Genomic DNA, 15,991 nt, shown 5'->3' on the forward strand with positions numbered 1-15,991 from the left:
CAGCCTCTTCACCACAGCGAAGCCTTTGTCAAACCAGGTCTTCAGACCCCCCCTGTGGTTGCTGGTTTTCATGCAAACTTATCTCCTTATCCACACAAGACTTACATCGAGCTGCTTATTGAATTGTATCTGGCATTAACCCAACTTTTGTCAGGATTATGTCCTTCGGGAAAAGATTTCGTAGATATGTTGGAAGGAAAACCAGCACACACTGGGGGCGTCTCAAAACACCAAAAATACATCAGACTTAAAGAAAAGGCTGGTTTAGCCAAAACAGTGGTCTCCCATTGCACCGTTTCAAGTTAAGAGGAGTGCTGATTTTGAACAACAAACAGAAGAACTATAGCTCCCAACCCATTTTCTATCAGGCAACATGCCACTCGTATGATGTATATCTATAAAAAAAACAACATACCATAGTAGACTATTGACAAATTCAGCATAAAGAAAGTAAATGATAGACTAGTCCCAGACCTGTTTGTGTTCTTGTCTACTCCATTGCAGTCATTGTCAAGCCAATGAGTAACAGGGAATTCGGAATGACAGCAAAAAAACAGACTGGCACTCAATCTCAGTCAATGATGCTGTATGGTCTACATTCCTCATGTCTTAACTTCCACAGGTTATACATACACACTTGATATTTCATAATGAACCTCTCGATAAACTCATAGTACTATATGCTATCTGAAGTGACACCACAGTTCAAGATAAGACAGTACGTGTTGCAAAAGAAAAACAATCCTATAAATCATACAGAGGAAAACATATTGCACTTCGCCATGAATGAGATTACACATTTCTGATATGACTTCAGATTATATGCATCAATAGGGGCATTTCTACATATTAGGTCAAAATGAGAAAAAAGTCTCAGACAGAATGAAAATGTTCCTTTCTACAATGGATATGGACGAACATTATTGACTTATGTTGCTCTTGGGTGAGTTTCCCAAAGGTTATATAGCTAAGGCAGCAATCTCGACAACCCAGTCGCGATTGAAAAACAATTGGAAAAATCTATGTTTGAGGGCCAATCATCTGTGCTAAATGTGTTATTTATCTGTTTCACAAGTGGCTTAGGTCTGAGTCATAAAGTACCACGTTAGCTACCACGTAAAAAAATATGTATATATAATCAAAGAGGCTACTTCCCAAATGGTCATTTTCCGCCACCAGCCAATTAAAATGCATGAAGCTAGTGTCCACCAATCACCTTAGCGATTCCCCCAACCCTGCTATCAGAAGCCTTAGTGATTCCCATTTACAATCGTACACCGTACCGCCTGTCGTCTTTCCTCACTATACTAACCAATTTTGATCCACTAGTCTCGCAAGCTGGACTCAAGTCTCTCAGTGGCTCAGTCTACTTGAGACTGAAAGCCTGGCTGAGCGAGACTTTACCGCTTAACATGAAACCACCTTGAACATACAAAGCCACCCACAGCAACGTTCTGCAGTATCCTGTTACAGAAGGCACAACAGGATGCCATCACTGAGTACAAACATCACTTTAGCCTCTCTATTCTTCAACTTGAGCCCACGCTATTAACCATCTCAACATCACTTTAGCCTCTCTGTTCTTCAACTTGAGCCCACGCTATTAACCATCTCAACATCNCCCACGCTATTAACCATCTCAACATCACTTTAGCCTCTCTGTTCTTCAACTTGAGCCCACGCTATTAACCATCTCAACATCACTTTAGCCTCTCTATTCTTCAACTTGAGCCCACGCTATTAACCATCTCAACATCACTTTAGCCTCTCTGTTCTTCAACTTGAGCCCACACTATTAACCATCTCAACATCACCCATATCGCTGCAGCCTCTTTTCAAATGGCCTCATAATCATTATTAGAGTGTCTTGTTTGGGAGGACTGCAGACCCCGTCCCTGACACTAACCTCTGTCGGACTGAACTATGCCCACCCCTTCGCCGAATGGTCCTTTGCTTAGATGGGTCCTTCCAAAATAATCTGTTACGATCCGACGACCGCAAATCGAGGACCTTTTGTCCTTGACTAACGCAGCGTTTCACACAGCATGTCTGCGTCATCCCATAGCACTGGAAACAGGAGAGACACCCGCACCAAGCCAGGATGTAACAATAGTAAAGTAAGATAACAACCTGGGTTATTAAACAGCCCAGTGGCAAGCGCCAAACAGCACAACGACAGATATTTGGTTCCCTCGGAAACAAAATGTTGAGTGACATCGTTATTAAGACGTTAGAGGGAGGGAGGGGACGGGTGGGCGGCCGTGGCAAATGGATTCTTTGGTAAAGATGAAAGTGTTTTGGTATTCTAGATGGCCAACAGAGTTATGACAGATCTTGTCCTGCCAGGTAAGTTGGAAAACGATATTGGTGAACCCTCTCGATTATATTTCCCCACATACTCTAAATAACAATCAATACTAAATCAAGACAAATCATCATGACACATATCCACAGGAAGCTAGCTGCAAGCTATGAAACCCATGTGAACAATACCAATTATACTGCACATAAACATCTGGCCTATAGCAATAAGCATAACATTGTATATACTGTATCTATAGTTATTCGACGCATCGTGATATCAAACCAACACGTCATATCAAATTACTGGAAAGAGAAACGACAGAGATTTGAAATGTGATCATCAATAATGAAAAATCTCTAACTGTTCATGTAAAATGCCTTACGAGAAAATAGATGCAACTATCCAAAGTCCATTGCGTTAGAATACTTGTATTGTGCTCGGCATCGGTGAGAGGGTTGAGAAGAAAAAGACGACTTAATAGCCTTCGCACGAATCTTGTCAAGACGGTGTGATAAAAATAACGAAATGTTTTTGTACCATATTGTGAAAGTGCTATGAAAAAGATACGCGGAGGTGAAGGGAGTGTTCAGTACAACTGCCTGAACACATCAATTAACACCAAAAAAGGTGAATGCACATGGCTGCCATATCATCCTAAACGATCAATATATCAACTAAATGACATGGTGCCTTTAGTAACCGACTGCTTGCTTTTCTATTAGCGTTAGCTGGTCAACAATACCATTCCTCAGTACAGGTCCTGAAGGGCATGACTCCAGTGGGTTTTGAACAGTGGTGACTGGATTCCTATGGAAGGAACCACAAGTCAAGACCATAACATAACAGGGGGGGGGGGGGGGGGGGGTTACTACCACGTTACTAGCCTGGTCTCATACCAAACATTTTTGAAACACTGCCATAATGGACCTGCAACAAAGAACCCTGCTCAATCCACCAAGATGTCTATTCCCAAATAATCCAGAATAGAATTTCCACATTTCCAAGACTCTCAATGTTCTACCTGAAATTCACCTTGTCCTTTCACACAGATTAACATATACGAATTGGTTTTCATTCAATTGGGACATAAAAAAAAAAAAAAAAAAAAGGTATTAGCTTTCTGCAGCACTGTGGCTTATCTGTCTGCAAAAGCCAATTTCAGGCTGGCCGCTAAAATTACTTTTCTCTAATCAGCACAGAAATGCATGGATACGCGTCACAATGGTAAAACAACGGGAGACACATTTTGTGAGACCGGTTATAATTAACACGGCAGCACTATGTTGCTAGCAAAATAGTTTTGAAACGATTGCTAACTAACTGTAAACAAGTTTTGCTGGCTAGGTAGTAAGCCTCTTGGCTAACGGTGAGGCAAAACAATTCACTTATTTACTGTTAATTAGCCACCACAAATCTCTTTGCTAGCAAGCGCGGTGGTATCTTTGAAACGACAAGGTGCCTCCAGTAATGTTCACTTTTCGATATTCTATGACATCTCCACTTTCCAAGTGTATAAGCCAACACACCACAGCTAATTGATTAGACTATAACTACGAATGTGTGTGTGCGCACACGTTCACGTGTGTGTAGCCTGTGTGCCTGGAAACTACAGCCATCTCATCTGGTAATAGACACATTAGTCTGAGGAGGGGCAGGAACAATGTGCAGTGTTAAGAAATAGGGAACACAGTATTAGGGCTTAGTGCCGCAGCTAGTCTTTGCTGTAGCTGACATATCTGGTATAGGGCTAAGGAGCAGACTTAGGGGGTAGGGTTGAGGATATAGGGTTTTAGTGGTTCTATCCTGCCACTTTTTTTGCTTTAATAGACACGCAGATCTGAAGGGGTTAGGAAATGGGTTAGGGTTGAGGGTACACTGCGTTAGTGGTTAGGGTAAGGGCTATGTGGTTGTCTTTGCTCCAGTAGACACACAGGTCTGGGTATGGTTAGTGGTTAGGGTTGAGGGTACACTGTGTTAGTGGTTAGGGTAAGGGCTATGTGGTTGTCTTTGCTCCAGTAGACACACAGGTCTGGGTATGGTTAGTGGTCAGGGTTAGGGTACAAGGCGTGGTCTTTGATCTAGTAGACACACAGGTCGGGGAACTTCATTTCGTAGACAGGGACAGACTGGTGTTGAGCGTGGCCCGCAGAGATAGACACCACTCCAGAGGGGCTGGGAGGGGGCCTGGGGGAAAGAGTGAGAGAAAAACAGAGGGAGTAGAAAAGAGAGAGAGGGAAGGGAGAGAGAAAGGGGAGAAAAGAGAGGATGGAATAGCAAAGGGAAAAAGAGGGGAGGGAGATACAGAAATAGGAGGGGAGAGAAAAGAGAAAGAGCGAAGGGAGAGAGACAAAATGGAGGAATAAGACAAAAAGGGAGCAGAAAGGAGGGAAGGTTATAGTTCTTACAAACACAATTCAACACCACAGTTTCTATAGTCTGAGAAGAACAGACCAGATGGACAGAAAGCAGGTGGGTAAACCTTCAGGGCAGCCTCAGAAATGATTAGACAATACAATTATACATTTAATAATTGAATACAAGGTCTCGGTTGCAAAATATTATTCTGACGTTAAAAGGGACTTCTTTTGACCTCAACGGTCACTTACCGGATAGTGAGCTCGAAGATTTGCGCCAGTCTGTCATGTAACATATTGGCCTGTTGATAAAGAGCGACCACAGTGAGGATGGAGTTCAATATCCTTAACACATATTCATCAAAAAGGAGTCTCTATACAATTCGATCAGATGTGATTTCAGTGTTTCAATTTGCTACGCTTTCAGTCTGTGATAAACTTAACTGGACCTGTGTAGCTTACAAAGTCACTATACACTGTAGGTTCATGTGTGTGTGTGTGTGTGTGTGTGTGTGTGTGTGTGTGTGTGTGTGTGTGTGTGTGTGTGTGTGTGTGTGTGTGTGTGTGCGTGCCTGTGCGTACGTGTTTCATGGATTATTCTGCCATAGAAATCCTTGGGCGGGCCGTGTTTTTTGGGCTGCCTAAAGGCATCTGCATATATTATGACGACATTTAAGTTTTTGTTTGTTTTTTTCCAGCTGTTCGAGCACACAAAATTGTTTCTCGAAGCCAAAGTCGGTAGCCGAAGTCGATGCCCCCTTATCGGCGACTGGTCAACAGTAGAGATTATTCAATTAAGCGCCTGTTGTCATTCAACGAGAGATGACTCGCCCTCATGCGAAACATTTTGTTGTTGTTGTGAATATTAAAACATCAGAAAAAAATAAGAAACCAGCACACTGCTCTTGATAGTGTCACTGTTCTTTAATAAGCTTTACGTATCGACCTCACGGCCTTCGTCGGAGCGTTTTTAATTAGCACCCTTACGTGGACATAGCCCCACCCACATCTGTTCCATGCATCAAATGGGGTTGGAGTCGAGGGAAAACGCAGACAGAGGTATCCACTGAGAGTGAATTCCCTACAGACAGCGACTCTAGCTACCATCGCGCACATACTGTTTTTTTGGGGCCCGAAAGTAGCACAACAAGGCTCCACGAAAGAAAAGAAACGACGTAGGAGAGGCAAACGTTCAAAGAGGCGACCAGGAACACAGGCCGTGTACACGGAGCTACTGCAGGATGTGGTAATTAACCTCTCCAAAAAAAGATTAATGGTTTTTGTGACTGCACTTAAAGACACTTTCAAAGTTCTTGAACTTTACCGGATGACTGACCTTCACGTCTTAAAGTAATGATGGACTGTCATTTCTCTTTGCTTATTTGAGCTGTTCTTGCCATAATATGGACTTGTTCTTTTACCAAATAGGGCTATCTTCTGTATACCACCCCTACCTTGTCACAACACAACTAATTAGCTCAAACGCATTAAGAAGGAAAGAAACTCCACAAATGTACTTTTAACAAGGCACCCGTTAATAGAAATGTATTCCAGGTGACTACCTCATGAAGCTGGTTGAGAGAATGCCAAGAGTGTGCAAAGCTGTCATCAAGGCAACCTTGAAGAATCTAAAATCTAAAATATATTTAGATTTCTTTAACACTTTTTTGGTTACTACATGATTCCATATGTATTATTTCATAGTTTTGATGTCTTCACTATTATTCTACAATGTAGAAAATAGTAAAAAATAAAGAAAAACCCTGGAATGAGTAGGTGTGTCCAAACTTTTGAATGATACTGTATATCTCAATAGGTCATGGTTTTTTAGTCTCCGAATATCCACTATTTCTAATGTGTCCATGCCTAGCACATTAGAGGCTGCTGCCTATAGGCATACACTAGACATCACTGGCCACTTTAAGGAATGGAACACTAGTCACTTTAATAATGTTTACATATCTTGCATTTCTCATGTCATATGTATATACTGTATTCTATACTGTTCTACGGTATCTTAGTCACTTTAATGTTTACATATCTGGCATTACTCATCTCATATGTATATACTGTTTCTATACTATTATACAGCATCTCATTCACTTAATAATGTTTACATATCTTGCATTACTCATCTCATATGTATATACTGTTTTCTATACTATTCTACTGTATCTTAGTCCGTTCCGCTCTGACATTTTTCGTCCATATGTAAACATTCTTAATTCATTCCTACTTAGATGTGTGTATCGGGTATATGTTGTGTAATTTGTTAGATATTACTGCACTGTCGGAGCTAGAAGCACAAGCATTTCGCTACACCCGCAATAACATCTGCTAATCACGTGTATGTGACAAATAAAATTTGATTTGATTGGTGATCTCCTTAAGGGCACGGTGATGATAGTTTGTGGAGTGATTTCCTTTATGGCCCATTGAGGTACTTAACACTGTGTTATAGTCTCCCAACACAATGATTTCATTGCTTGTTGCCTGTTAGTTCAATACATTTGTATAAACATTTCAAAGAAATATGGATCATCCTGATTTTGAACATATAGATTAATGAGCCAAATCTGTTTTTCATCCACTTTCATATTCAAAATGGTCCAACAATTAATTTTTGTTAATTAATATAACACCTTTTGAGTTCCTTTTTCCCATTCCTTTTCCCACGCAACTTAATTTAAGCATGTAGAGTGAGTTTCCTGCAAATCGTATAGCTTATATTCCTTTTCTTTGGTTCCATCGTTACGGATAATCCTGAATGAATCGTGAATAATAATGAGACAGAAAGTTTGAAGCACAAATACATGCTGTTATTGTAATGGTGAGAGGTTAGCATGTATGATATTTTTGCGTCTGTAACTTTCTCACTCATCACTATTCACGATTAATTCAGGATTATCCGTAATCATGGTATATTAATGTAGAAGTGTTTAGAAACATATCATATTCTTATTTACAACAAAAGTGACTCCAAAATGACACAATACATTATTTACCACTCATTTCTATTGGGCACAAAATAATTTGAAACCAAAACAAAAAGCAAATGCATCCAACAAATTTGTAGATTAAACAGGCTTGATGTAGTCATTTCGTGCAATGAATATGGGAACAAATACTTCACTTTATACTACTTTAATACACATACAGTTGAAGTCGGAAGTTTACATACACTTAGGTCGGAGTCATTAAAACTCGTTTTTTAACCACTCACAAATGTCTTGCCAACAAACTATAGTTTTGGCAAGTCAGTTAGGACATCTGCTTTGTGCATGACACAAGTACTTTTTCCAACAATTGTTAACAGACAGATTATTTCACTTATAATTCACTGTATCACAATTCCAGTGGGTCAGAAGTTTACATACACTAAGTTGACTGTGCCTTTAAACAGCTTGGAAAATTCCAGAAAACGATGTCATGGCTTTAGAAGCTTCTGATAGGCTAATTGACATCATTTGAGTCAATTGGAGGTGTACCTGTGGATGTATTTCAAGACTTACCTTCAAACTCAGTGCCTCTTTGCTTGACATCATGGGGAAATCAAAAGAAATCAGCCAAGTCCTCAGAAAAAAAAATTGTAGACCTCCACAAGTCTGGTTCATCCTTGGGAGAAATGTCCAAATGCCTGAAGGTAACACTGCTCCAAAACCAACATAAAAAAGCCAGACTACAGTTTGCAACTGCACCTGGGGACAAAGATTGTAGTTTTGGAGAAATGTCCTCTGGTCTGATGAAACAAAAATAGAACTGTTTGGCCATAATGACCATCGTTATGTTTGGAGGAAAAAGAGGCAGGCTTGCAAGCCCAAGAACATCATCCCAACTGTGAAGCACAGGGGGTGGCAACATCATATTGTGGGGGTGCTTTGCTGCAGGAGGGACTGGTGCACTTCACAAAATAGGATGGCATCATGAGGAAAGAAAATTATATGGATATATTGAAGCATCTCAAGACATCAGTCAGGAAGTTAAAGATTGGTCGCAAATGGGTCTTCCAAATCGACAATGTCCCCAAGCATACTTCCAAAGTTGTGGCAAATGGCTTAAGGACAACAAAGTCAAGGTATTGGAGTGGCCATCACAACTCCCTGACCTCGATCCTATAGAAAATGTGTGGGCAGAACTGAAAAAGCATGTGCGAGTAAGGAGGCCTACAAACCTGACTCAGTTACACCAGCTCTGACAGTAGGAATGTGCCAAAATTCACCCAACTTATTGTGGGAAGCTTGTGGAAGGCTACCCAAAACGTTTGACCCAAGTTAAACAATTTAAAGGCAATGCTACCAAATAATAATTGAGTGTATGTAAACTTCTGACCCATTGGGAATGTCATGAATGAAATAAAAGCTGAAATAAATCACTCTACTATTATTCTGACATTTCACATTCTTAAAATAAAGTGGTGATCCTAACTGACCTAAGACAGGGCATTTTTTCTCGGATTAAATGTCAGGAATTGTAAAAAACTGAGTTTAAAAGGTGTTTGGCTAAGGTGTATGTAAACTTCCGACTTCAACTGTAAGTGAATTTGTCCCAATACTTTAGCTCCCCTAAAATGGGGGGACTGTGTACTATGTATTGCTGTAATTTCTAAACAGTTCACCCGATATGGATGAAAATACTCTCAAATTAAAGCTGACCGTCTACACTTTAACCTTTTGATTATAGAGCCAAAAGAAAAAAAACATTCTTCACTGTCCCAATAATAAAAGCTAGACAGTCAGGGAGAATTTAAAATCCAAAAGCAATTAATTTAGCGGTATTGAGCAGTAATGTTATTATAGTTGAGCAAAATAACACAGCATTAACCATGGCAAAATGCAGAGAATCTCAGGAAATATGTATTTCCTTCTCTCAGCTCCATGATAGAATCGCAGGAAATTAGCATTTAAAAAAAGCCCTCTGTTTGCAAGTTTTATTATAATTTTTCATTGAACCTTTATTTGAACAGGGAAAAGTGCCCTGAAAAGTGCCCCATTCGTAAAGTATTCAGACCCCTTGCCCTTTTCCACATTTTGTTATGTTACAGCCTTATTCTGAAATGGATTCAAATGTTATTTTTCCTCATCAATCTACAGACAATACCCCAAATGGACAAAGCAAAACCACATTTTTAGACATTTTTGCAAATGTATTAATAATTAAAAACGGAAATATTACATTTACATAGGTATTCAGACCATTTAGTACTTGGTTGAAGCATCTTTGGCAGCGATTACAGCCTTGAGTCATCTTGGGTACGTCACTACAAGCTTGGAGTTTCTCCCATTCTTCTCTGCAGATCCTCTCAAGCTCTGTCAGGTTGGATGGACAGCTATTTTCAGGTCTCTCCAGAGATGTTCGATCGGGTTCAAGTCCGAGATCTGGCTGGGCCACTCAAGGACATACAGAAACTTGTCCCGAAGCCACTCCTGCATTGTCTTGGCTGTGTGCTTAGGGTCGTTGTCCGGTTGGAAGGTGAACCTTCACCCCAGTCTGAGGTCCTGAGCACTCTGGAGCAGAATCTCTCTGTACCTTGCTCCATTCAGCTTTCCCTCGATCCTGACTAGTCTCCCAGTCCCTGCCGCTAAAAAACATCCCCTCAGCATGATGCTGCGACCACCATGCTTCACCGTTGGGATGGTGCCAGGTTTCCTCCAGATGTGACGCTTGGCATTCAGGCAAAAGAGTTCAATCATGTTTCTCATGGTCAGAGTCCTTTAGAGGCCTTTTGGTAAACTCCAAGTGGGCTGTCATGTGCCTTCCTTCTGGCCACTCAACCATAAAAGCCTGATTGGTGGAGTGCTGCAGAGATGGTTGTCCTTCTGGAAGGTTCTCCTATCTTCACAGAGGAAGATAGGAGAGTGACCATCGGGTTCTTGGTCACCTCCCTGACCAAGGACCTTCTCTCCGAATTGCTCAGTTTGGCTGGGCGGTCAGGTCTAGGAAGAGTCTTGGTGGTTCCAAGCTTCTTCCATTTAAGAATGATGGAGGCTACTGTGTTCTCGGGGACCTTCAATGCTATGTTGGTACCCTTCCCCAGATCTGTGCCTTGACACAATCCTGTCTCGAAGCTCTACAGACAATCCCTACAACCTCATTGTTTAGTTTTTGCTCTGACATGCACTGTAAACTGTGGGACCTTATATAGACAGGCGTGTGCCTTTCCAAATCATGTCCAATCAATTGAATGTACCACAGGTGCTCTACAATCAAGTTATAGAAATATCTTAAGGATGATCCATGGAAACACCTGAGCTCAATTTTTCTAATTTCATAGCAAAGGGTCTGAATACTTAGCTAAATAAGGTATTTCAGTTTTTTATTTTTTTAATAAATTAGCAAAAATGTCTCAAACCTGTTTTCGCTTTGTCATGATAGGGTATTGTGTGTAGATTGATGAGGGAAAAAAAGAGATTTAATCAGTTTTAGAATAGGGCTGTAACGTAACAAAATGTGGAAAAAGTCAAGGGGACTGAAAACTTTCCGAATGCATTGTACAACATAAATATACATTATACCCAAACATATACACATTAAAATACAAAATACAGTCATGGGAAGCACAAATAAAACATCACAAATCACCAAGACAATGAGTTACATTCCTCCACAAATAAGTCCCCAATCAAAACTTTAAATTGCCCGAACGGCATCAGAACATCAAGATGAAATGTATGACATTTTTTTTCAGCAATACGGTGCATTAAAACTAAAAGCAGATTTACCTAGCTCGGTGGAGACCTTACGAACCTCAAGAATGAACGGGTTAGGCAACTCAGGTGTCTATACTTCAACACCAAAGTTAGATAAGATGGAAGTTTATGAAGTAAGGCCTTGTAGAACAAAAAGGAAGTCATGTAAAGATCTACGGGTGTGTGGGTGTATGTATGTGAAACAGAGAGTAAGCAGTGTGTGTGTGTGTGTGGCAGCACTGTGGTCAACGTAATCTTTGGTTTACCTTGGACTCGCAGTGGGCGGCAATCTCCTCAAATGGAGCCTTCTGGAACTTCTCCATGACCTGGCGCCTCTTCTCCTTCTCCTGCTCCTCCAACCCTGTGGTTTCTGGAGAGATGAAATCACAAATCACATTTTGTCTCCTATTTCAGCTGGTTTTAACCTGGTATTTACAAAAAAATGATCTGGTAACGTCTTTGTAGTTTGACGCATTAAAGGTCCAATGCAGCTGTTTTTATATCAATATCAAATATTTTCTGGTTAATAATTATATAATTAAAGTACCTTACTGTGATTGTTTTCAATAAAAATCAAACTAATCTGGTGATGTCACCAGGCAGGCCAAAATGACAAAACAGGCTGAAATTTCAGGCGGTCTTTTCAAAATGAAGTTTTCGATTGCACTGGGCCTTTAAGCTCAGTTGCTCAAAATGGAACATAGTGGTTATTGTGTCAATGAAATCAAATAACATTTTATTGTTCACATACACATGGTTAGCAGATGTTATTGCGAGTGTAGCGAAATGCTTGTGCTTCTAGTTCCGACCATGCAGTAATATCTAACATGTAATCTAACAATTCCACAACAACTAACTAATACACACACATCTTAGTAAAGGAATGGAATACGAATGGCAGAGCGGCATAGGCAAGATGCTATAGATGGTATAAAATACAGTATGTACATATGAGATGAGTAATGCAAGATATGTAAACATGAATTCGAAATCATCAGTTTTGTGTTATACAATCAACACTTTATCAAGAAAGGGGGTCGATTGTTAACTATGCTTGCTAAAATGCTGTGTGCTATGACAGACTTTACAAAGACTAATACGGTTGAAGGGGTTCTGCTCATAGCTACAGGGTTTCCAATGCCTTACCAATGGCCTTTTTCAGAGTCTCGAAGGTGATCTCCTCAGCCAGCGGTGACTGCAAAGAAAGAAAGTGGAGTACTTTAACTCAACAAAACCCTGGGCATTGCGAAATCTTCCTTGTACTTACACTATATCAGGTACATATGGTTTTATAATCATTAGAATACTAACAATATATGGCTTTATCCCATATATTACAGACACCAACTTTTCCTGATACCAAGTGAAACCGGGATACCCCTATTATCCCCGCAAAGATCTCAGAAATCACAACCAAAAAAGACATGACATGTACATTTGTGTGCGATAGAAAGCGAAGGTAGGAGCACTGCTTGGGTGTTCAATGTTGCTGGAGTGTACATGTGTTTAATTTGTTTATATTCAGACGTGCAAAAACATAATAGAGCCACGCTCAGAGCTTACCTCCTTTTCCTTTAAAATTATTAAATTAAATTTAAATAATTTAATTTAAATAATTTAAATAATTTAATTTAAATTATTTATTTAAATTATTTCCACTGTATCAGGATAGCATACATATGTCCAGACGCACCTTGTCTGGTAGGCTATCGGAAGGGAAATCCACTTGAAGAGAAATGGTGTCAACCAAACTCTTTCTTCTGGTGAAGCGGTCTTCATCTGCATCATAAAATAAGTACTTCAGTGGAGGTTGTCATACTACGGTTTGAAGTACACAGTATAGTGTTAGTCGAGAATAGTACTGTAACACACATGTGCAGGTGCTATCTAGTTTCCTTTCTTTTTGTAACCGTGTCATACGTACGATACAACAATGCATTTCAATGCCATTAAACATCTCTGAAGTGCAGAGCCTGTAGTGCAGCAGAAAAACTCCCAGCTTGACACATATGCACACCTCTCACCCCACCGGAGACGGGGGTTTAAATCCCCACTCCAACCCTAATCTGTCCCCCCCCCCACCTGCATGTCTCAATAAAAATACAAACGGAAGAAAATAAAGAAAAAACAAATATGTCAGATGAATGGGTTTCTAAATCAAGATTGAACGCAGTACATTTGTTATATCTTTGTTATATACCATTAAGTATAGTATTGGGAGACGGTGTGTCACAAACTCTTCAATTAACCTGAAACTTGTTGCGGTGCCCGTCTGAGGTAATAAGTAAGTAAGTAAGCAAGCAAGCATTGTCCGAGCCAGACCGTTTTTGTCTATGTGTAACTCTTTGTTGTTGTTTTTGTTGCACTGCTTTGCTTTATCTTGGCCAGGTCGCAGTTATAAATGAGAACTTGTTCTCTACTGGCCTACCTGGTTAAATAAAGGTGAAATAAAATACATTTTTAAAAGGTCTGTAGTAGGCTACTGTACAAAAGTGTTCATTATTGTAGGTAAAAACCTGTGTAAACCAATGTGACCCATACAGCTTGAAACACACTTTAAAACAGGTATGACTAATGAGCTACCCACTTGTGGAAAGGTGCTAATGACAGCTCGGTGTGTGTGTCCAGTGTGTTAATGTCCAGTGTGTTTGTGTGTGTGTTGTGGATATTGGCATTACCATATTCACACTGAATACTCTTGACTTAAGCAATTTGGTACCTAAACACTAACATGGCGACTACCATGGATCTACGTGATGGTGTCGAATAGTCAGTGGCGAGCGGTCATTCTGGGCAGGCTTTCTTGAGTAAGACAGCTCCAAAATGCAGGTGTTGCAGCCTAGCTCAGTGTTTTCTGTGGTGGAGGGGCAGCCAGCGGAAAATACAGAGCGTAGGGGTTGGTAATCTTCTCTAGTTGCGCCGTGATTGGCTCAGTGTTCTGTCACTCATGGGGACACTACATCCCCGCAAAATCTACACGGAGAGCTAGAAAGTTCAAGCCCCTTGGGTGCTGCCATAGATTTACATTAGAAGTGCCCGTCCAAGAAGGCTCAAGATCATTGCCCACTGATAAAAGGACCTCAAATCACATTATATCTACCATAGCTTTGATTGGACTGATCATGTCAACATCCTACTTCCAAAATCATATCAAGCAAGCTAGACAAGCAGTCATCATCATGAATCCCCTCGACAATCTACTGGCAAATCCTTGTCATATGAAGAGCAATTATAGATAAAACATATCGGTGCTCATCGTCCATAAACATTACACAACAAGTTGGAAATCGCAAATTCAACAATGAGTGGTTTGGAAGATAACAGTGGCTAACTGCAAGCGTTGCAAAGCAATCACTATTTTGCTTCCCCTCACTGCTATTTGGTGGAGAGGGTGTGTAATCTGTGTTTAAGGGTCTCTTTTTCAAGCTTAAAAGGATAAACATTCACACGCAACACCATAAGCCAGAAAAGGTTGAATACATTGGCCATGCTGTCAATCCAGCATGACTTCTGCCACATTGTCACGCCCTGGCCTTAGTATTCTTTGTTTCCTTTATTATTTTAGTTAGGTCAGGGTGTGACATGGGGAATGTATGTGTTTTTGTATTGTCTAGGGTGGTTGTATGGTTTAGGGGGTTAAGTAGAGTAGATGGGTTTGTGTTTAGTGTAGGTGTCTAGCTGTGTCTATGGTTGCCTGAATGGTTCTCAATCAGAGACAGATGTCATTAATTGTCTCTGATTGGGAGCCATATTTAAGACAGCCATAGGCACTAGGTTAATGTGGGTAATTGTCTATGTTGTACGTTTGTAGCTTGTGTGTGCACTTACGTCTTTAGCTTCACGATCGTTTGTTGTTTTGGTTTCAGTTTGTTAAAGTGTTCGTTGCGTGTTTTTTCCTTTTCTCTAAAATAAAAGAGAATGTATTTTGCACACGCTGCGCCTTGGTCCACTCTCTCTCAGCACGACGATCGTGACACACATTCAAAACAACTGGAAACTCGTAACTGGGAAATCTCAGATTGGGAACTGGGAACTCAGGAAAAAGAATGAGCGCCGACTGGGAAAATATATATTGTTTTACCTTTATTTAAGTCAGTTAAGAACAAATTCTCATTTTCAATGACAGCCAAGGAACAGTGGGTTAACTGCCTTGTTCAGGGGCAGAACGACAGATTACTACCTCGTCAGCTCGGGGATTCGATCTTGCAACCTTTCGGTTACTAGTCCAACGCTCTAACCACTAGGCTACCTGCCGCCCATGGGAAAATATGTTTTGAACGGTCATCCCACTCGGAATTCCAAAGTCGGGAACTCGGTTCTCTTTTCTAGAGCTCCGACCTGAAGATCACTGACGTCATGATTGGACCTTGTTTTCTCTTCTTCTCTAGTTCCCAGTCATCTGTGGAACTTGTTCAGTTTAGGTGTCAGTTATTGCATGTTGTTATGTTCATTCAAATATTTACACATGTTAAGTTTGCTGAAAATAAACGCAGTTGACAATGAGAGGACGTTTCTTTTTTTTTGCTGACTTTATTTGGTTAACTTTAGCTAGCTATGACAATTGCTTTGTATTGCTAGTACCCTATCGATTGGGATTATGGTTCAGTGTTTAGCTCGCATGTCTAAACAAGAGACTCCACTTCGCC

The 15,991-nt window shown here is 40.5% G+C and overlaps 1 protein-coding gene across 3 annotated transcripts in view; it reads right to left on the minus strand.

The window, feature by feature from the left end:
- Positions 1–1,625: 1,625 nt before the first annotated feature.
- Positions 1,626–15,991, minus strand: part of efr3a (EFR3 homolog A (S. cerevisiae)) — a 219,733-nt gene continuing 205,367 nt past the window's right edge. For all 3 annotated transcript variants that reach the window (XM_023976991.2, XM_023976989.2, XM_023976990.2), the window contains exons 20-24: positions 13,039–13,124; positions 12,492–12,540; positions 11,612–11,715; positions 4,912–4,961; positions 1,626–4,489 (exon numbers count right to left, since the gene is read on the minus strand). In XM_023976991.2, coding sequence (XP_023832759.1) covers positions 4,384–4,489; positions 4,912–4,961; positions 11,612–11,715; positions 12,492–12,540; positions 13,039–13,124 — 395 coding nt within the window. In that variant the 3' untranslated portion in view covers positions 1,626–4,383. The remainder of the gene's footprint in view (positions 4,490–4,911; positions 4,962–11,611; positions 11,716–12,491; positions 12,541–13,038; positions 13,125–15,991) is intronic.

This window comes from Salvelinus sp. IW2-2015, linkage group LG32 (assembly GCF_002910315.2).
Source record: "Salvelinus sp. IW2-2015 linkage group LG32, ASM291031v2, whole genome shotgun sequence".
NCBI lineage: Eukaryota > Metazoa > Chordata > Actinopteri > Salmoniformes > Salmonidae > Salvelinus > Salvelinus sp. IW2-2015.